Source organism: Physeter macrocephalus, chromosome 20 (assembly GCF_002837175.3).
Source record: "Physeter macrocephalus isolate SW-GA chromosome 20, ASM283717v5, whole genome shotgun sequence".
Taxonomy (NCBI): domain Eukaryota; kingdom Metazoa; phylum Chordata; class Mammalia; order Artiodactyla; family Physeteridae; genus Physeter; species Physeter macrocephalus.
In genome coordinates, this window is record NC_041233.1 from 14891109 (window position 1) to 14913861 (window position 22753).

Sequence of the window (22753 nt, forward strand, 5' to 3'; positions counted from 1 at the left end):
GTAATTGATTAGCTCTGGGGAACATGGACAGAAGTGTAGAGTCTACCAAGAGGCAGCCCTTCAGAGAGAGTGCCGCCTAAAAGGAGGCTTGGCTACCACAGATGTGTATGTTTCTCTGAACAATTAGAGGGCGCCACTGGAGTTAAGATCCTTGGTTTTTCATGAGGAAACCCACGCAAATGAAAATGTATCTCATCTGTTCTCCATTTGTTTTCAGCGCCAAATCTTAAAGGCAGACCACGCAAAAAGAAACCATGCCCACAGAGAAGAGATTCATTCAGTGGTGGTAAAGATTCCAACAACAATTCCGATGGCAAATCCGTTGCCAAGGTACGGTCATTCGGCTCCATGGTATTTGTTTTGCTGCATCTTTTTATTTTTCCCTCTTCTCTTTCTCTCTCTGCTCCTGTGTCTTGGTGGCAGTTTTCAATTCAAAGTCTGACTTTGCTATTCACAGCTCTCTGCTGTGCCTGTTCCTGCCACCTCCCCTCCCCTCCCCTCCCCTCCCCTCCCCTCCCCCAGCCCCCCGGTGGGGGGGGCTGGGGGAGGGGCAGTGCAGGCATTTTGATTAGTCAGCAGAAAGACTTCCCACCTCCGTGTTTGGCCTGTTGGGTAAAGGACAGATGATTAAGCGCCCACGTCATTGAGGCTGCGATTTCATAGTAGGTGACACAATGACATAGTTTACTCTGCTTGTATCAAAAATAGACAAGCTGAACCATCCTCTCTCTGAATGTATTCATCTAAATATGTTTCAGCGGTTAACAGAGGATGAAATTAGAAATGGCTAGAATTAATCTTTTTTCAAGTTACTTTTTTTCCAGTCACCTCCAATTTACCTTAGAATTAAAGACACGTAGCCCAGTACTTACATGTATACATATACTCCTATATAGATTTACATGTTTTTAAAGATCACTCTTGATGCAGAATGAAAGTCCAAATTCTAGACTCTTTTTCAGGCCCTGGGGCCTAAGCATTCTTTGGAATCTGGAAAGTGCATGCCTGAAGTATTTAGCACCATGAAGGGTGAAGTGTCACTTCATATTTTTAGGCTTATCTTTTTTTTTTTTTTTTTTTTTTTCTTCTTTTGTGGGCTTGGATCGAGTTTCCATGATTCCGTTTACAGGGTGTTTGCGTTTAGGTGTTGTTTCTGTGCCAAAGACAGCAGTAGCCTCTTTAGGACCTGAACTGAAGCCCGGATTTCAACTGATACCACGTTTCCAGATCCAAGGACTAAGCTTAAGAAAATGGGAGCATTATTAGTGAATTTGGAAGATCCTAATGTAGGAAAACATGAATTCAGTTCTCTGTTGACCATCTACTATTTTTCTGCCATGGCCTCCTCTTCTCCCAATGTAAAGAAGCAAATCCCAGACATTCACATTCTGTATCTTAGCTTCAAGGATTATTTCATCAGGAAGTTCTGAGGACTTATTGGTTAAAATTTCTTCATGCTTCCAAGGTTGCAAGGGGTTAAAAAGAGACCACCCAGTAGAAATGTGTGTTTTCTGGCTAAAAAAAAAAAAAAAAAAAATCTGTTTTTCCCTAAAGTTATTTTTGTTCGGTTCCTTTAACCTTCTTCTGCGAGTGAGTCTGTGTGGATACCAAAAATGAATTTTCTAGTAATTCGGACATCTTGGCCCTACAACTACCTGTCTAGGGCTTTGACTTCTGTGGTCTTGAAGGATGTTAGCGGGAACAGTTTATTCCCTGTGACACGGCTTGCGAGATACTGCAGAATGGAGTGAGAGGGTTTTAGGATCGTGGCATTCAGCAGAGCTTGTCCTGACAAGGTCCTGTGTTGGCGCCCTGCCCCATACCTCTAAGGTGACATCACGTGTTTATCCCAGCATGTTCTGCACCTGAGCCCAGCAGGAGGAAGCTCCTTCTCATGTCATTTGGAGCCACCACCAAAGAATGCCTCTGGGAGTTTTACAGAACTCATACAATTGATCTGTCTGAAAGAACAGCACCTCTAATATCTCCCTCCGTGGAAGGCAGCTCAGGGCTCCTACTAGGAACCACAAAACTGAAGAGAACTGCAGCCTGTATTTGCTGTTCACTGACTTACCCTTCTCAGGAGGGATAGTAGTCAAGCCTGGGTTTTCTAAGTGACCTTTTCCATCTGATTTGCACCAGCACTGCCATTTAGAATCTTTACCAGGAGGAGGATCATCGTTCCATCATTAGTTTCAATGGTGACTTGATGAATGTCATGCTGCAGTCAGCTCCCGGGGACTGGTTTAAACGCCCTGCTCTTCTCGGAGTCTTGGATTACAGTCCTGCTTTGGCTGCTTCCAGTGGGTCTGGAAAGACCGCTTCACCTAGAAGAGAGAGACTGGTAGGTATGAAGTATGGCAGGCCTTATCTGTTGGCACCAACAAATGGATGTAAAATCCCTGCTGAATGAACAAGCCACATCTGGGGCCAGGACAGCATTAAAAAGACATTTGTGACTTAAAGTGGTCTTTTCTCATGAAACGCTACCGTAGAGGTTACAAGTCCGTGACCATCTGATCATTTGCTGAACTGGAAGCAACATTTCAGGTGATAGTTTGGCTTTATGACCAGGACTTGTGTGACTGTTTTGTTTTGTTTTTTTCCAAAAGTGCCTCAAACAGACCATTTCTAACTGTGGATAAGTACCAGCTTCCTGCAGCTCCACGCAGCAGAGCTCTGAGAATAAGAACCCACTCAGTTTGTTGTGTGCATGACTGGAAAAACAAGTCAAGTAATTTGCCTGTGGCTATCCAAAGGGTTGCCCTCTTTCAGTGAGAACATGAAAACTAACTTTGCAAGACTCTGTTTTCCAAGGGACAGAGAATTTCATGGCTTTCCAACAATAGCAAAAGTCTCGTGGAGAAGAGGCTACCAATTCTCTTAAGATGTCATGAATGTGTCCAACACAAATCCAGTTCTGGGGCAAAAGCCCATTCATAATGGCGACCTATACAAGAGAAGTCTTCTCAGCCTGGCTCTCTAATGAAAGGCCTCCATTGATAAAAGGCAAATGACTTTTCATATCCTGTAAGCACTTTCCAAAGGCCAGAAGTACATTAACAGGTGGCTTATATTCTTACATTCTTAAAGGAACATTAAAAAGGGAAACTGCAATAGGTTCTTTCCTTTAAATCACAAACATACTTTTGATATTTCACAAATGTGATACTTCCATTATTTTCAATATTTTTCATCCCATTTGGTCCGCAGAACTCACCCCAGGGATTACCCTTCTTGCTTTCCTGAGGAAGAAAATGAGGGTTTCCTAGGAAGTTAGTGACCAAATCGAAATTAGACTCTAGTTCCTTTCCTGCTGGTTCAGCACATCTTGCTGCCCCAGTTGAAGGCTGAATTAGTTACAACTCAATCCAGTGAAAGGATGTGGTTAATATCAAATAGGTGGTGGTTCACTGAAAATGTTAAATGTGGATTCTTTAATTAGCACTTCCTCAATCACTTTGGAAACCCCAAAGCTCTTTAGTGAACTCAACAAGTGTAAGGTGTTCAGGTTTGGGGGCGGGGGGCGGAGGGCGGAGGGGGGAGAACAGATCTAGTAATTAACTGTTACCATCAAAAGGCTGGGCTTTCTCAAGGTCAGCATGAAGACTAGCTCCTGTGTCATATTTCAGTAGCTTAAAACGCTGAGAATGTTTCCGGTAAGTGTGAAAAAAAATGTAGAAAAGGAACTTGTCCTGGTCCTATCCAGAAACAGAATAATACCCTAAAGGGCTCGTTTATGTTAAGTGAAGAAACGTAGGGAACCAGTCTGAGAACAGAAACCACTGTTCATGTCTTACGAAGCCCCTGGCCCCCAAGAGAAGCCCCCTGACTTTCAGTAGGTGGCAGCCCAGCATCGCCTGCAGCCTCCCCTGTGATCATGGGGTCTGAATGACTTTGGGTCGGGTTTGTGCACGCCCTCTGTGCTTTCCTTCTGTTTCTGGGTGTTCCTGCATGGAGTGAGGCAGCTCCCTAGATACTGAGGGGCAAACCTCATACTCCCTTAACAGTGACACTTCTGACCTAACAATCTAAATAAGTGGCCCATTATCACTGCAGATTTAAGACCTCAGCCTGTTTTATATGCAAAACCGACATCTACTCCTGGTTTTAAAAGATGGATTTGGAGTGTGGGAGACCTGAGTTCTCAGCTCAGAATTCTACCCGACACTAGCCACACGCTAAAATACATACCACTGAGCTTCAGTTTCCTTGACTGTAAAATGGGGCTCAGAACCTCGCTTTTATGATTCTTGTGAACGTTAGGTAGACTGCATGAAGCCCAGGGCGCTGCACCTGGCTCGCTATAGCTGCTCCGTTGATGGTGGTTTCCTTCCCTCCTGCCCAACACACAGTGGAAGGGATGGAGCCCTTTTACACTTTGGAAACCACCGAGTTTTATCTTCAGCTTCTCATTTGATAAATCACATTTCTAAGCTGTAGGTTTTGTAATGCCTAGTGATAAGATATGCTCTCTAATTGGAAGTATGTTTTGACTATCAATTTAATATTTTTATGAGTGTCAGTAAAATACAGTGTTTAAAACCACAAGCCATCGAGTGAGACTACCTGGGTTCAGATTCCAAACTCGCCACTTACTAACCTGGCCGTGATCTTGTCATCTTGGATGGATGTGTTACCCATCCTCTCTGTACCTCAGTTTCCTCCTCCCTAATAGGAGAGTAATAACCTGCCCCATTTGGGCTGTGAGCATGAAATGAGATAGGGCCAAAACAGGGCTTAGAATAGAGCCTGGCTACATAGTAAGCACTCAGAAAAGGCCAGAGAGCAAGACAGATTAGAACTGGAGTGATTTTATGATTTCAAAGAGCCGTTAAATTATAGATTTCATCAGAACTTTAGACTCAACAATCTGAAGTTTGACAGTGAAAAATGATGACAATATAAAGTTTCCCAGGATGCTTGCCTTAATATAACGTTACAAAAGTACTAAAGTTTGAAAATACCGTAAGAAGAAATCCTATATGGAAAAATGTTTTTATCCCACTTCCACTGATCTTTAAAAATTTAAAATCTTATCTAGAGGCCCAGTCGATTGAGTTGTGCAGGAAGTTTTATTTTTTTTCCAGGACTCTAAAGATATTAAACTAGTGTGTCCATTTGAGAGAATAAACAATAAAGAAGACCCTTGCTGAGGAGACGTTTGTTTCCCTTTAATAAATAAGTGTAGCCTTTTATGTTCTTAGCCCTTGGGAAGGAGACTCTGAAGGGAAAGAATAAGAGGGGTCAGAAATCTGAAGTGGAAAACCTTGTTGAATGTGTGGGACATTTTAATTCATAACATTTCCTGGGCAGTCATCCTCTCCTCTCCTCTCCAGCCGTTGGATGGGGAGATGTAAAGAATATTGGAATGTACACATTCCCCGTGGGCTCACTTGAACTCGGAGCTTGACCCTTTGTACTTCCCCCTTTGACAATTAAAATAGCTCAGCAGCTTAGCGTTATATTTAACAACCATCAAAGGCCTCTTGTAGAACGAACGTGGCAGTGAGGAGGGAACGTGAGGTTAGCTGCTCCATGTGGCGAGCTCCATATTTGCCTGAGGTGTGGAGAGAAGAACGTCTGGCCCATTTACTGTCATTCATTTATTAATTATGGAGCTTTTCACTCACTCTTCTTGGGTTTTTAGCTGACCTCCCCTTTTTCCTTTGTGGCAACTTAACATCTGTGAGATTCTCAGAGCTGACTGAAAAGCGAGACACCCTCCTTGAAGAGTGGGGTGTTTTGTTTCCTACTGAGGGTGTATCTGGGCGTCACCCTTGGGTGACAGACAGCGGAGACCTTGCTGGTATTCCTGGCGCCAACATCTGCCAGCATTGACCTGTTTTTCCAGTTTGCTGGGAAGAGTGACAACAAGATAAGTTTACTATGAAGAAATACACCTGCCTTTCATTTGGATACAAAATGCAAAACATGGGACTGTTATTAAGAACGCAGGGTTCCTCCAATGATAGTAACAGATGGTGCCCCTTAGCAAAATAAAGTGTATAAAGAGACAGGAGAATGGTCCTAGTAGATGCAAACACTGTTTCTGGTTTCATATCAACATCCTTGTAAGGAGTCTAAAAGAGGCTGGCACAGTTTGGCAAACCATGGCCCACTGGCCACCTGTTTCTATAAATAAAATTTTATTGGAACACAGCCTCATCCATTCATTTCCATATTGTCTGGGATGGCTCTCGTGCTAGAGTTGAGTAGCTGTGACCAAGACGATGGTGCCCAAAAGCCTACCATGGTTACTATCGGGCCCTTCACAGAAATTTACCGTCTCCTGGTCTAAGACAATCCATATTCAGCGGTGCCTCTAAGAGCTATTTCAGGGCAAGGGTGGTTTACTGGTTCCTGTCCTAGCTGTGTCTTTGTAAGTGTTCCAGAGCTGTGCTTGATTTGATGTGGCATATTTTTTTCCCTTTTCCAGGTGAAATGTGAGGCCAGGTCAGCCTTGACCAAGCCGAAGAATAACCATAATAACTGTAAAAAAGTCTCCAATGAAGAAAAACCAAAGGTTGGAATTGGTGAAGAGTGCAGGGCAGATGAGCAGGCCTTCCTGGTGGCACTTTATAAATACATGAAAGAAAGGAAGACACCAATAGAACGAATACCGTATTTAGGTTTTAAACAGAGTAAGTATACTTGTTTTCATTTCTGAACTATCAAAACCGCTCAGATTCTTTGAATTGGGGAAAAAAAATTTTTGACTCAGGATTATGTTGAAATCCTATTCTGGGGATGATGCTCTCTGTTTATACTAAATCTACAAATCATCCAGGCCAGGAATTTTTCCCCCTGCTTCTTTCCCCGATATTGTTCCCTTCTGGGGCAGTTGCAGTGAGATATTTATAGGCTCGAATCCACTGATTATGACTGGAAATAGACATGTTGAAGTTTCTCATTTTCTGTTTTGTCAGTCTCGAGTGTCTGTAACGCCTTTCTTCTGAGATAATAATATGACGTAGCTTTATCAGGCACAGATGTTGCCTGAAGAGACAGCTTTTAAAAGGAGGACATTAAAAGATGGACAAAACAACCACAAAGAGAAAACATATTTCCTAAGCCCCAAATTTGTTAGGAGATAACAAAAACCTGATGACTTCAGAGGAAACAAGAAATACACAAATTTGAACCGAGTGCCCAATTTTGAATTACTTTGACATGTACATGTAAGCGTCATCATATATTTTAAAGTAGAACAGGGAACTCTTAGCTGAGCAGAATTCCTTATAAAAAGAGAAGAAACCCAGACCCTGTCCTGATTTCACAACTGAATATATATACTGCCTCTGTCTGGACTTTGTGGCACACAAAGCGATGAGCCCCTGGCTTGAAATAGTATTTTCTCCAAATGTATCTTTGTAGATTAAAACCATGTGTCATTTTGATGAAGAATGTCAAACCTGTATATTTTACATAACAATTTACATACCTAATAGCAACTGGCACTGATTGCAAGAGAACACTCGCAGCCATTATAAACTTATATAACTACGAATGATTACAATGTTTGTCTGAAAACTGGTTGCTTGAAATAGAAGTAAAATTAATGTACTATGAACAGCTTTGTTGCATTATGCATTGGTTCAGATTAAATCAAGGCTGAGGCCGGGCTCTTGATAGCTTTGAAATAGTGCAGGGTTCAATGAGGCTTTTCGAACGTGTTGTGTCAAAGAGCCTTTTTTTTTTTTTTTTTTTTTTTTTTTTTAAATTTTATTCTTCATTTCCTTTACCAAGGAATTACTTGAAGTTCAATTTTCCCCTCTTGTGAAAGAATCAAATCCGTAGCAGTCCCATTCCATGGTATTTAGTACAAATGAACAGGGTTGCTAGCAATTTGGCGTAGATGTTTAATAGCATAAACACACGCATGTCCTGAGAAGAGAAAATTGTTTTTAAAAATACATATTTGCAACATCACACAGGCAAGTTAGGGGACTGAGTGGACAAATGACTCAATTCCTCTGTGAACCAGTATCTTCCTTTCCTTTGATCTGTTGTATCACTGCAGCCTCAAGGGTGAAATATCTATTTTCCTGCTCAGTGCAAGGTACCATGTGCTAGTGAAATATGCTATGAGCTTTTAATATAGTGCTGCCATCAGACATTCTATTAAGAAGCTAATCATATATTAAAGTGGCTGTTATTTATTGAGTATGGAGAGTTCTTATCTGAAGGAGGCATTATATATTACCGTTTAGTCAATGGCTTCTTTCTAAGGGTCCTACAAGAACAACCCCCGTTTTAAAATCCCCCTCTTTTCCCAAGGAGGCTGTAACTTAGCTTCCCTTGGTCTGCTGATGGCAAACAGACTAAAAATCCTAAAAGTAGAACTCTTTCCGTATTTGTGACTGTTTCTTAAGAAATATTTTAAGTGGTGCTAATATATCCTGTTGTTGAACACCCTTTGGCAAATTGTTTCCTAAGAACTTAGCTCTCTGGGTTACGTTAGTATTTCTTTTTTTTTTTTTTTTTTTTTTCCTCTTTCTCATTGAAAAAAACAAAGCAAAATGTTTTAATTGACATTTCTTGGAAATATGTTAATGCAATGCTTATCTAAATACTTATTGTCCCTCTAACAGTTAACCTTTGGACTATGTTTCAAGCTGCTCAAAAACTGGGAGGATATGAAACAGTAAGTGTTTAAGCGACTTAAATGAAATAGTTTTGCAATCTAACCCCCCACCCGCACCCTGCTGTGACCAAAATGGAGAAAATGCAAAAGCAAACCATCGCCCACTTACCTTTTCAAATGGCTCTACACTTTTGGGGGTTTATTGGGCCACTTTTGGAAACAGTCCCAATTAGTTCCAGGTTTGGCAAAATTGTAAACTTGTCGTAAAAACTACAAGTGGAAAACATATGTAACTCTCCCCTGTCAGGGAAATTAGTTGGGTCTGTAATTTTTTCCCATGTTGAGAAAGGGCTATTATTGTACAAGAAGCCAAGATTGCATAAAAGAAATTTCCCTTGGCAACATACCTGACATCTGTTCATGTCTAATATGGGAAATGTATTAAAGGCTTTCAAAAGTAATCAGTATTGGCCATTAAGGAATAGAATGCAGCAGAATCTCCTCTCATTCTAGGGCAAAGGAGCTTAATTAGACAAGGGTCAGTGCCGCATAAACAGGAAGTTATCAAACTTATTCAGAACAGGCTCTGACACTCTTTATCAGCTAATTCTAACTGACAGGAACGGGTTATTTTTAGCTCACAGGAAAATCTGATGGCCACGGAGGTTTACAGCATGTATTTTGAACTGATAAAATGTTAGAGCAACAGACTCAGATTAAAATCTTGAAAGAAGAGAGAGGTGCACTAATATAGCAGGCAGAGATGACATCTGTAATAAAATCGAGTGACACAGGAAGATGTCGTCATTGGAAAGATTTTCTCCTCCACACAATGATCGGATTGAGTTGTGCAGGTTCTTCTACAATTGAAGAAGAAATTATTTTTTTTCTTTCCTTACAGAGTAACCTGGTGTATATATCCCTGTATCGTAGTAAAATGACAGTAAGAGTCACAGAGTCAAGAAAATGAAATTCATTTTAACCCAAAATACTGAGTGTTTCTTGCCAGATATAGCATATTGTTCCACAAACTAATGTAAGGGTGTGATGTCAGGGGCTTGGGATGGGAAGAGATAGCAAGTGTTATGTGACTCACGTAATCTGGTATTAATGTAGAGATACCTGCTGCGAATTCTGACTAAAAATTCTTTGATGTGAGTCTGTATACATGTAAAATGCTTATTTAATATATGGGCAGTACATAGATTTTTATAAGGAAATTGAGTACTCACATGAACTACATTTAAAGGTACATTTCATAGACGTGAATTTGCTTAAAATATTTGTTTTACCAAGTGCCCTATTGAAAAATAAATAATGTAATTTTTCACTTGGTTGGATCTATTGATAGGACGGGGAGTTTGACTCCTTCCCACTGTGGCTCATAGTTTTGCAAAATCTTGAGCTAATTATAGCTTTTGTGCATGTGAAAAAGCTGATAACTTATTCAGTGTTAGTCTCATGAATTTAGCAGTCAACCCCATAGCCTAGACTTTTAAGCCTAACCTTTAATGTTCAGAATAGGAATACACATTCTTATGGACTGACTGCAGGCAGTTACATGATATTGCACAACATTATGAATGTCTTTTTAAACCCAGGAATTTTTTGTTACTCACTGATAAGGGAGAGTGCCAGCAAATTTCACAGAGTCAGTTTTTCCTGCTTTTGTATCTTCTGTGTTTGCACAAGGATTTTTATTTTTTTTAACATGCAATAGCAAAGTGGTGTAGAAAATACAAAAGAAACTTCTGATGAGTCTCAAGGCATTTGCAGTACTCTTTGAACAAGCAGTGATTATTCTTCTGTTGAATGAATGAATGAATCACACAATCAGCAGATCACCTGACCACATATTTACTGAGTGTCTTATGTGTATAAGGTATTGTGTTAGACACTCTGGGAGACATAAAAATATCTAGGCCAGGGGTTCCAGTTGCTTACCATCCAGGAAAGGCAGTAATTAGAAGACAAGGTGGAAAAAAAGATCAGTGCCCGGTTCAGGTAAAGTACTTCCTCGTTTAGAGATGAGGAAGAAAGACTTATGGCTCTGATGCCAGTTGAGCAGAATTTTGGAGAACGGATGGAATTTAGACATGACAGATCATGGCCTTCTTGGAAGAGAAGCTCAGATGGGGCAACAAACTATGTAGGTGGAATAAAGTTGGGTATAGAGAGTCTGTCAGTTAAAGTAGAGGCACTAGGTGGTGGGGATAAGTGACCATGAAGGGGACTCCAGAGAGAAGGATGGAGCCAAGGGAAGAAGGCCCTTGGATGCTAGGCAGTGAGGTAGGTGGGGGGCTGGGGGTTATGAAGACGGATAACAAGTTACGTGTGATGTTTTGCCACTCACTCTTCCTGCACCGTGTCGTGCTGGATGGAGTGGAGGAGAGACTGACTGGGATGGGTGAACGTGGCGAGACCAGACTGGCATCTGCTTTCCATCTGGTTATGTGCTTCACGTCTCTTCAGCCAAGCCACAAAGAGGACCGGTGACCTGTGGGGTGGCCCCTTGCCTCCTTCCCTCTCCACTCACCCTTCAACTTCTTCATCCTTTGGTGGGACCCTGCCACTCTTCACAATACGCCATATTTTTTCATCTCATCTCAAGCAGTGAATCTACGTGGCCATCTCACTATAACATCTATGTGGGGCCATAAACTGAATGAAGCCAACTGGTGGAATTTTTCCTGCCTTCTTTCTTTCCTTCTTTCCCTTCTTCCTGCCTTCCTTTTTAAAAAATGCCTCATATTACCTGTTGGCCCTGCAGGCACTTAAGTTTGCCGCTCCCATTCTACCTTGAAGCTTTTGAACCTGTGAAGTACCGAAAACGTTTTTCTCTAGTATATCTTGACTAATAAAACTATGAGATGCTCAATGAGGATTCAGTTTTGAAGTCAGTCCAGGAGATGTATGAATAATATCCAGAGTCTGAGGACTTAACGTTGTCATCGCAGCCTTACTAGAGGATACTTATCTGTGAGATTATCTGATATCGGAAGCAAGTGTAGACTTGTCATTTAGAGCTCAAAAGAGATCTTGGAATCTTCGAGATCAGTGAAGAAGATTCTAAAGGCTTCCCAGAGGCTACTCAAGAACTGGGGCTCAAATTTTCAATGGGTAACTTTAAAGTGTAAATAGTTTTCTAGGTCTCTGAGATATTAACTCTTGGGTGGGGCCTGGCCTGAGAATTTGAGAATCCTTTTCTTTTTTTTTTAAACTGCCCAGGTTATGTTAATTCAAAGCTAATGGTAACAGTGATTACTACACCTCAGGACTCCTAGCTTCAGAAGCCCCCATCAAAGTCAAGTATCAAAGATTAGAATGTTGTCTTCATGCTAGTACTAAATAAACATGATAAACGTGCCAGAATATTAACATTCCTTGGCTCAGAAGTAGCGCAAAGTTTCCAACGAATATTTTTCCATTTGGTAAAGTGGCAATCTAAATTGGGACTCAGTAAAGCCATTTTCATTTTGAATAAGGAAAAGTGTAGCCCCCTAACTTTTTTATTTTTCGCAAATTGGCCTTTGTGCAGAAAAAGGTCCTTGCCCTGCTCCAAGTGAAACTGAGGCACAGGGAGATGAAATGAGTTGAATGGGGTCATCATGGCATTCTTCACATTCTGAATTGCTGAGAATTTTGTGCATAATTACTTCAACCTCCATAGTATCACTGGGAAGAAAGAGATTTATAAATACTTTGTGCCTTCCGTTCTCAGCAGTCTCTTATGTATCTTTTTATGTATTTGGAGTGATATTTTGGAAAAAAAAAAAAAAAAAAAGATCTAATAACCTACCTTCATTGGTAGCATCTTTCAGTCATTTCTTTGTACTTAATACGAGCCTTACCAGATATACTAACTATTAGCTGAGATTTTCTGATTCTTGAGAAAAATATGTGACCTTAGAAGATGGGTCAAGAAGTCTGGAAGACGTAAATACTCAGTAATAGTAAAAAATTGCAAGTTTAAAATGTGTAGATCTATTTCTTCTGCTGTTAACTTGTGATTGGATAAAGACATCTCTCTGGAATTCCTTCTGGTTATAAAAAGAGGCCATCTTAATTGGCTTGTTTTTGTTTGTGGTTATAAACTATTCCAAACCTTCTGGTTCGAATTGAGGATTACGGATTATTTCATTTTAGTCCTTCACAACCCTCAAATTGAATTAAAAAAAAAAAAAGAGCAGAAGTTCTATTTTAAGCCTTTACAGCGTTCAACTTAATGGCTATATTCTGTTCTCTTGGCCTCTTCTGCCTCTGCTAGAAATGTATATTGTGTCTCTGCACCCCTAGGTTTAGAGATCATAAATGTATTGAACGGATTTGACTTCCTAAAAAACAGTATACTGGCGTTTTGATTGGCTGGCAATGAGGACCCTTCTTTAACAGTCATACATCCAGTTTCTCCTTCCAAACATTTGAGAGTCTGGGTCACCTACAGTGGAAGAGGCAGAACTGAATCAAGTTTTGCTGATGAGCTAAGGAGGTCTTCACTTCAGTGTCTGGTGAAGCAGTTAAAGCTTGCAGAGTAGCTTGGGGTATTACCAGGATGCAGCGTGTTGATGATGGTTTGCTAAAGTGATTTCCATTTGGCTAAACATTTGAAGGCGAGCCAGAGGCAATATTTGGAGAGAGGTTGAATCGGGAAATGGGTCTTGAGTAAATCTTATCCTAGAGGCAGAGGACCATGCGAGTGCTGCCTTCTAAGAATGTCAGCTCACAGCCCCGCCTCGCCCCATGGGTGAGACTGGGCCATTATTTCCCAACTGGAAGAAGTCACTTGTCTTCTTGCTGGAAGGATTAGGCTTTGACATCAGATTCTGGCTTTGACATCATTTCAAGACATCCTCTGAATCTAACCCTAGTTCTCTGGACACACAAAGCCTCTTGCTTAATTCAAAATTCTCGAGGCCAAAGATGATGTCATATCGCTTTGAAAGGCTCCAGTTCCTGGAGTACTACCAGGAAAAAAAAGTCATCTTCCTTGAATTCAGTCCATCCTCAAGGTGTCCTGAGGAAAAAGGCTTTCTCACAGCAGCCGGGGCAACACTGCTCGCAGGCAGACTCTCCTTCTGACTTCATAACGTCCTACACGTTCTTACAATTGATACAATAGTGGAAGCACTGTTGTCCTAAAAGATTTCTGATGACTGTTTCCTCACCAGGCCACAAAAATACCAAAATTATTTCATCCTAGCGACCTCAAAGGTAGGAAAATAAAGCCTCCAAGACTGTGTCTTGGGTTAAATAGTTTTCTAATTTTTTTTAAAGTGACAGACTATTTTCATCAAATAAAATTATGGGAGGGACAGATTTCTTTCCCACTCGCTGGGCCCATTTTCTTGGCAGGGATTAGCATTGTTGAGAGTTAGTTTCACGCCACCTTTTAAAACACCACCTGAATTCTAAAAAGCGGTTTGAAAACCACTGTACAGTCTGCCCTCTGTATCTGCGGGTTCCACATCTGAAAATTCAACCAGTCTTGGATCGGAAAAAAAAATTTTTTTAATTCCAGAAAGTTCCGTAAAGCAAAACTTGAATTTGCCAAGTACCGGCAACTATTTACATAGCATTTACATTGCATTCAGTAGTATAACCAATCTGGAGATGATTTAAAGTATACAGAAGGACGTGCATAGGTTATATGCAAATTTTATATGGGACTTAGGCGTCCGCAAATTTTGGTATCTGCAGGGGTCTGTGGATGCAGACGGGCGACTGTATTCATAAGCAGTGAACACTTCATGAACATGATGGGTGTAGAGTGCTTTTCACAGAGGTCCTTGGGTCTCATCCACACTAGGGAAAGAAGTAGCTATCAAGTGTCTTCAAAGTGAGATTAAGTTTCATACGCACCTAGATTGGTTTACTTTACCTGGGTGTGGTCCGCTCAGTTTTCCGTCTTGCTTTATGGTTAATTGTATGGCGTTATTAATCCTGCTAGATTGTGAGCCCTTAAAAGCGGTGACGTCTCTTTCTTTTCATGCTATCACCCCACCCTCCACCCTCCACCCTCCCTTCCGCCTCCGGGCCGCCGTACCTGGTAGTGAGTGTCCTAGAATGGTCAGCAGCAGATGTGTGGTTGTCAGGAATCCAGGAGAAGTAACTGCTTGGATGAATTTTCTTTAGGAAACAGACAGCCAGAGTTCTTTGTATCCTTAAAAACCTAAAATAATAGAAGGTCAGGTTGAAACGTGAACATATCCAGGAAGCCTGAGGCTTTACGAGAGAGTTGATCAAGCTAACCCCATGGCTAGATCACACTTTCCAGCTGAATGGGGCTGGGGGCCAGATACCAGGAGGCAGACATTGCTTCTGCCTGAGACTGGGTTTAAAGCTTACACACAGGCAGAGAGGACCACAGAATAAAAACCCAAAGCCAACGCATACCTAGGCACGACGAAAGCCTATTAGTACAGAAGGCAGAGGTACACAGGTGGGAGCATGATGCCCAGGAGCTGTCCCAGCTACGTCCTCCTCTCTCTCCTCATAGGGCGCCGAGACCCCCCGTAGGTCTGGACGAGGCGAGGAGTCAGACGTTTCTTGCCGTAGAGCCTATGGTCAGCGTTTGAACTGAAAGCGCATCTGGGCACAAAAAATAAGAGATGTATACCCAGGAGAACTGTGTACTTAAAAGCATTTAGCAGTTGGAAAGAGCACATTTTATGACTTTCCTGTGGAAAGAAAATATCCCAGAATGGCCTGATTCATCCAGGCTGGCCAGTGGAAGCTCAGTAAACAGTTGAGAACCCACTTCCTTGAAGGCCCAGCCCTTGTCTTTTCTCCACTGGTAAAAACTGTATGGAAACACCAGAACCTGCTAGCGGGGAGCTAACACAGACCTCTAGCCAGCTGCGTGCGGTTTATTAATGCCGAGTGGTGACTGATGCTGGCTTCCCGCTGCCACAGCTTCAGTCCTAGTGTGAGGAAGATTTTTTGTTTTTCCTTTTGATAATTCATTATTTATTCTCAAAGAAGTTTTGTCATTTCTGTCATAGGCATGTGTTTAACAGGGCATCCCCTAGTCTGGATGATGGGTTGCGGGTAGGGAACACGGCCAGTTTCCACACATATCCCCGTCAGCAGTGGCCTCTTGTTCATTATATTTTTCACAGTCAGTAGTAATTTGTTTATATATTTGGTCATTTGTTTATTTTGGGGTATCTGCCACTAGGATGCAGTCGTCTTGGGTGTTGGGTTTTTACTGTTGCCACCCAGCTGCTAGCACAGATATTCAATAAATGTCTGGTGAGTGAATGGATGAGTGAATGGATGGATTCTGGTATAATTGGGACTTATCCGTGATTTAATGGTGCACCTATGTTCTAACTAGAGACACAAGTGGGCAGGGTGGCAGGACCCACAGTTTTAATGGTTTTACTTTAAGTGAGTAAAATCTCAAAGCACTGGTAACCCAACCCACCCCCTTATAGTCTTGTTGACCTCGTATGACCTCGTAGCGATGCTATTTTCCCACTAGTGAGAATTTGAGAAATTGTAGCAGAAGCTGTGGGTCCCACAGTTATCTCCTTCCTTCAAAGCAAAAGACCCCTGGAGTTCTATGTTGTCACCCTGCTACACTGTTCATCAGGTCATTCTGATACGGAGGCTGCTTTGATGTAGTGGAAAATGTCTGCTCTTGGGACCATAAGACATCAGTATGAGTCCTGGCATTCCCACTCGGCTGCTGTGTGTCCTTAGGGAAGTCGTGCAACCTCTCTGAGACTTGTTTCCTTTGTCTGTGAATGAGATTCCTATAATCTGCCTCACAGGCTGATAGGAGGATTAAACGATATCATGGCTATGAAAACTCTTTACAAAATACAAAATACAGTGTACACAAGAGATACAAGAATGACAAGAGTGATGGTTTCTTTCTGAAGTGATTGCAGGAACACACATAGGCTATTTTCCAGGGCCCACACCTTACCTGAGGGAAGGGAATATCGAGATTTGTTTCAAGGGACTCAGTATTCTAAGGGCTTTGAGGAATAAGGTAGATACTTGGAAGAAAGGGAACCTGTTTATTCTTCTGTGATACACAGATCTAGAATGGATCAGCCTGAAACTGTAATATTTAAAAGGTTGGAGGGAGACTGTAACTATATATAAAATAATTACCAAAATATGTATTTTGAGTATTTTTAAAGGGGCTTGAAAAAACATTTATTATTATAATCTAAAGCAAGCTACAAATACAGGAGGATTTTTAGTTGTACCTGCTAGTAGATCTAAGAGGTGGCTCAGGCTAACAAGAACTATTGAAACAAAGTGGTTCAAGAATGCTTCATGGGAAATTGAACAATGCAAAACTCACATTGTCTCTCGAGGTCCTTCTTGGGTCTGTTAAGAAGGGTTTATGGAAATGAAGGGGTTCTTTTTATTTGAAATGGAAAGGGTACCATTTACCCTGTGATATTTAACCACCCTTCTCCTCCTTAGATCGCAGTCACAGAGCCCCTGGATGCACACTGAGATTTTTTTTCACGCATTGCTGCCTCTAGCCCCTAAGTGAACTCCGCTGGCAGCTCTGCGGGTGTTTTTCAAAAGAAGCCTCCTGTTCTGATTGTTTAAATGCCACTGGCACCTCTGCCACACCCTGCCCCCTGCACATTCCACTAACAGGGTTTTTTCCTGGAGCCCTGTTTAGAAACGTTCACAAAGATCTCAGAACTTGCTCGGTCTTCCCAGTTTCAAGGAAACACTAGATTGCTCAGATGTAGTAAATGACGTGGTTTCCGCAGATTAATCATTTGCTAGACCATGCATCTGTTATTCTGTAAAATCTTAATTTATATATAAAAATAAAATTAAAGGAAAGAAAAACAAGACCATAGTTTGCCTTTCGGTATGTTGCAAGCTGTTTGTTTTTATTCACCCAACTCAGTAAAATACAGAGCTTACATTTTAACTTTGGAATATGTTAATTTTCATAGGATTTGATGGATATCCCATTTTCCTGACCTAAGTGAAGAAAAATAAACAGCTTGTGACATAGACAGTTTCAGATTTTGGTTTTGTTCTGATAGTTAGAGGAGCTGGCATAAAAATACAGCCTGAGATGACTATAAATTTCATAACCAACTTGATCATTTTAATTAACTTGTGTAGGAATTCTTTTTTGGTCTTTAAAGTAGGCAACACATCACAATAGTTGAAAAACCAGAAGATACAAAAGCATGTTTTATGAAAACTCTGTCTTTACCCGTGTAACTCAGCCACCCATTACCATATCCCTTAAGCAAGTAATGTTAATTCTGATTCATTTAAACTGGTACACTAAGATATATTCTAGCTGAAATCTCATTTTATTTTGATGCTTTATCACATGACATAAAGGAACAGAGTATAAGTTTGGGACCTTGGGGGCAAATAACTACATGAATATCCAGGGAGATGCCTCAGATAAAAATGTGCTAAGGGTGACAAAATATAGAGCCCAAAGCAGAATTCCATTTTTACTGTAAAGAAAAATGCTACAAGTGAGATCTTACTATAAGCCCGTAAGTCTCCCATATATTCATTTGGACTTCTCTGTTTCTGGGTTTCCAGAATAGACCGTTCTCTTCTGACTGTTGCATATGTATTGAATCCTGGCACTGTGAATCTCTTATGATGCAAGATTAAATTTCTCATTGCCGCTTTTTTCAGATAACAGCCCGCCGTCAATGGAAACATATTTATGATGAATTAGGCGGTAATCCTGGGAGCACCAGTGCTGCCACTTGTACCCGCAGACATTATGAAAGGTAAGGCACCCTTTCTTGGAAAGTCACTGATTAATTAAAAGTGTGTTAATTAGAAGTTAATTGGTCAAGCATAAGACCTTTTAGGAAACAGAAAATATCCCTCTGGCATTTTACTTTGCATACTGCCTTGTGATTTTTAGGGAACATGGCTTTCTCTGGTTATAAGGGATGAAATTAGATTAAGTTCCTTTAGTTTGGTTTTATCCTGTGACCACCTGCCTGATAATACTTACCCCTGCCCCCCGCCCCCAAGCATACATTATTCAATATGTTCTCTGTACTCTGTAGGTTTATTTACTATGAGAACTTTCAGCTTCTGGAAAACTTTGAGCTTCTGGGGTCTGTGGTGTTACTATGAGGTTGCCATGTAACTGCATTAATATTGAAAAGTATTAATGTTGACTGTATTAATATTGAAAATAAGCATTTCTTTAATAAGAAAATTGGTCCCAGGTAAGATCCATTGTTTTTTCCCATCTTGGTGTTTTTCTTCTAATGCTTTTGACCCAGGAAATCCTTTCTTGCCAAGCTCTGTGTGGTTTGGTTTTCTAATAATTTCAGCTTCTCTCAGAAAGGTGATGATAATGCAAACAAGAAATAATGCCAAATTGGCCTCCTATGAGGGTTGTATCTTCAGGAATTTTTCCCCTTTGTATTAGGACTGTGTTACCCATAATGCTGGAGACCAGTTAGCATAAATCACGCGTTACCCTTGCTCTGTACTTCCAGCCCCTACTTAATTTCTTTAGGTCATAACAATTTCCTTATCACTGGCATTTCCCTGCAGTAGTGTTGACCGACTTGGCTTCATGGTTTCAAATTCAGAGCTTGTGAGATCCAAGTAGAGGTGTCTGTGTGTGTTTTAATGATGGCCATGGATGGAATGAAGTCAAGACACGGTCAGCTGAGCAAACGGGCCAGTTAGCCTGCTCCTTGGAAAAATAAAACACAAGTGCTAAATTTGATGGCTGCTCTTCACATAGTCAGTTACCATTCCAACTTCAACCCACATGCTTAACACCCATCTTTGGATCATACAAATGCATCTTCAGATAATGTCACCTCACACATCAACTCTTAGTCATATTTCTTTTGAGTCCAATTATATTTTTATCTGCATTGCACTTAACACAGAGCCTCTTTTAGTACGGCCATTCAGTGAAACTTGGAATGTTTTTATAGGTATAATCATAGAAAATTGAGTTGGGTTTAGTACCCTACGAAAAATTCTCACAAAGTATTCCCAAGAGATTGCCTTACTTGACAGTGTTATAATCCATAAGGATTTTTAAAAAATTGATAACAGGAATTCAAATTATTACTTTTCATAGCATTGTTTGCAGTATACTGCACGAATGTTCTAAATGTGTTACTTCTCGCCGTATTTAATACAAAAGCCCGCACCCTCACTGTACATAACACTTACAGCACTTAAGTTCTAGTACAAAAAGGCACTGGTACCTGAGGTGAGTGTTCTGTAGTGTCTGAGGTACCATAGTCATCTTGTTTTGATTATGAGTCAAGGCTTTAATCAAAACATTTCCGGGGCTTCCCTGGTGGCGCAGTGGTTGAGAGTCCGCCTGCCGATTTAGTGGACGCGGGTTCGTGCCCCGGTCCGGGAGGATCCCACATGCCGCAGAGCGGCTGGGCCCGTGAGCCATGGCCGCTGAGCCTGCGCGTCCGGAGCCTGTGCTCCGCAACGGGAGAGGCCACGGCAGTAAGAGGCCCACGTACCGCAAAAAAAAAAAAAAAAAAAACCATTTTCATTAGCAACACTGTCTCTACTTTCAGAGTTTTTTTTTTAATGATAGTGAACCTCCCTTAGCTCCATGTGCCAACGCCCCCAACATGTGACCCATCACACTTAAAGGACCGGATAGCAATTAAAATTTGAAAAAGGAGTGTTAGCTGGGAGCTGGCTCACCTAGTTAGAGTGAAAAATTAATCGAATGTATTAGAAAGCATCACATGGTCAAAAAACAGATAAGGTTTGGGATAGAAAAAGGATTGGATTTCGTGTGTGTGAGTGTGTGTCTGTGTGTTTAATTTACTCAAGCAGTTGTGTGGATAAAAATAGCTTCAATCTTAAATGAAATGCCAAGATATGTTCTTTTGAAGGTTGTGTACTTTTGTTTTATGATTTACCTCTTCCTGGAGTAGCAGAATCCCACATGCCTTCAGTCAGTCAAAATGGAAAATTCTAATAGAGATACTTCCAACTTTAGCGACTAAAAACATTATTAAAGATTTTTAGAGATTTTTCTTCTCTCATTCTTGGGAGCAGACTTCATAAAGGTTTAGTCTCCCACTGGAATACATTTTTTGAAAAGCTATGTCGGTTACTCCTCCAATTCTAGAATTTGTTTGGTCAGTGTATCAGTCAGGATCCAGGAAGGAAAATAAAAATCCACACTAAGTATTCAACAAAGAGAATTTACTGTAGGGAACTGCTCAACAGGCGTTGGTGTGAAGCAGTCCACTAATATGGAGGCAGTAACCGTAGGTTTCCCAGGGTTGAAGGAAGAGAGAAACGAAGGGTAGGTTATCACCACCCAGAAGTTTGGAGAGTGGACCTCACCAATCTGGGGTTCAGATCCCTCATAGGTAGAGGCGCCCAGACAGTACTGGTCCTGCAGGGGCTCTGAGCAGAGGCACCGTGGAGCTGGGCGCAGACCTGAAGGGGCACGCTCTGTGGCTGGGGCCAGACCTCAGAGGAAACGCACTGAAACTACTCAGGGATTGTTGAAAGACGTGACAGGGTGGAACCAGCTGCTGCTGCTACGTTATTGTTGGGTTGGCACTGAAATGAACAGCGAGCAAAAGAGAAGGTGGTCCCTTCTCCCTTTCCCTGGCCTGCTAGGGCCCCATTTGCAGAACCCCAATAGGAAGACAGCTGACAAGAGAGACATGTAATTTATGTTGTCCCAGTCCCAGCATCACCAAGCAGAGCACAGAAGAGTGGATTTGGAGTTGAGAGACAGTAGTCAGCTGTGGGCGCCCCATGGGGCCCCCAACATAGAAATCCCTGCACAGAACCTGAAACCCAGGTTGGAGCACAGCTGTTCCAGGGTGATTAGCATGGTCCTTAACCCGTTCTTGGCATTTGCATTTCCTTTCTTTTTTTAATTTAATTTTTATTTTACAGTGGAGTATAGTGGATTTACAATGTTGTTTGTTTCAGGTGTACAACTAAGTGATTCAGTTATAGATATACATGTATCCATTCTTTTTCAGATTCTTTTCCCATACAGGCCATTGCAGAGTATTGAGTAGAGTTCCCTGTGCTATACAGTGGGTCCTTGTTGGTTATCTATCTTATGTATAGTAGCGTGTGTACGTTAATCCCAAGCTCCTGATTTATCCCTCCCCGCCATATTTCCCCTTTGGTAACCGTAAATTGTTTTTGATATCTGTAAGTCTGTTTCTGTATGGTAAAATAAGTGCATTTTTATAATTTTTTAAAACTAGATCCCACATATGGGTGATATCATATAATATTTGTCTTTCTCTCTCTGACTTACTTCGCTTAGGATGATAATCTCCAGGTCCATCCATGTTGCTGCAGATGGTATTATTTCGTCCTTCTTTATGGCTGAGTAATATTCCATTGTACATATGTACCACATTTTCTTTCTCCATTCCTCTGTCAATGGAAGTTTAGGTTGCTTCCATGTCTTGGCTGTTGTAAATAGTGCTGCAGTGAATATTGGGGTGCATTTTTTTTTTTAAGGAGTCTGTTTTTTAAATTAATTAATTAATTAATAAGTTATTTATTTTTTTTTGGCTGCTTTGGGTCTTTGTTGCTGCACGCGGGCTTCCTCTAGTTGCAGTAAGCGGGGGCTACTCTTTGTTGAGGTGCTCAGGCTTCTCTTTGTGGTGGCTTCTCTTGTTGCGGAGCACAGGCTCTAGGCGCGCGGGCTTCATTAGTTGTGGCACGCGGGCTCAGTAGTTGTGGCTCGCGGGCTCTAGAGCGCAGGCTCAGTAGTTGTGGCTCATGGGCTTAGTTGCTCTGCGGCATGTGGGATCTTCCCGGACCAGGGCTTGAACCCATGTCCCCTGCATTGGCAGGCAGATTCTTAACCACTGCGCCACCGGGGAAGCCCCTGTATCTTTTCGAATTATGGTTTTCTCCAGATATATGCCAGGAGTGGGATTGCTGGATCATATGGTAGTTCTGTTTTAGTTTTTTTAAGGAACCTCCATACTGTTCTCCATAGTGGTTGCACCAATTTACATTCCCACCAACAGTGCAAGAGGGTTCCCTTTACTCCACACCCTCTCCAGCATTTACTGTTTGTAGATTTTTTGATGATGGCCATTCTGACTGGTGTGAGGTGATACCTCATTGTAGTGTTGATTTGCAATTATCTAATGATTAGAGATGTTGAGCATCTTGTCATGTGCTTTTTGGCCA

The 22753-nt window shown here is 41.4% G+C and overlaps 1 protein-coding gene across 3 annotated transcripts in view; it reads left to right on the forward strand.

Annotated features, from left to right (window-relative positions):
• The window catches only part of ARID5B (AT-rich interaction domain 5B), a 190342-nt gene that overhangs the window by 143708 nt on the left and 23881 nt on the right, over positions 1–22753 (forward strand). For all 3 annotated transcript variants that reach the window (XM_024115632.3, XM_024115633.3, XM_007114329.4), the window contains 4 exons: positions 218–330; positions 6440–6644; positions 8595–8647; positions 18242–18339. In XM_024115632.3, the coding sequence (XP_023971400.1) occupies positions 218–330; positions 6440–6644; positions 8595–8647; positions 18242–18339 (469 nt within the window). The remainder of the gene's footprint in view (positions 1–217; positions 331–6439; positions 6645–8594; positions 8648–18241; positions 18340–22753) is intronic.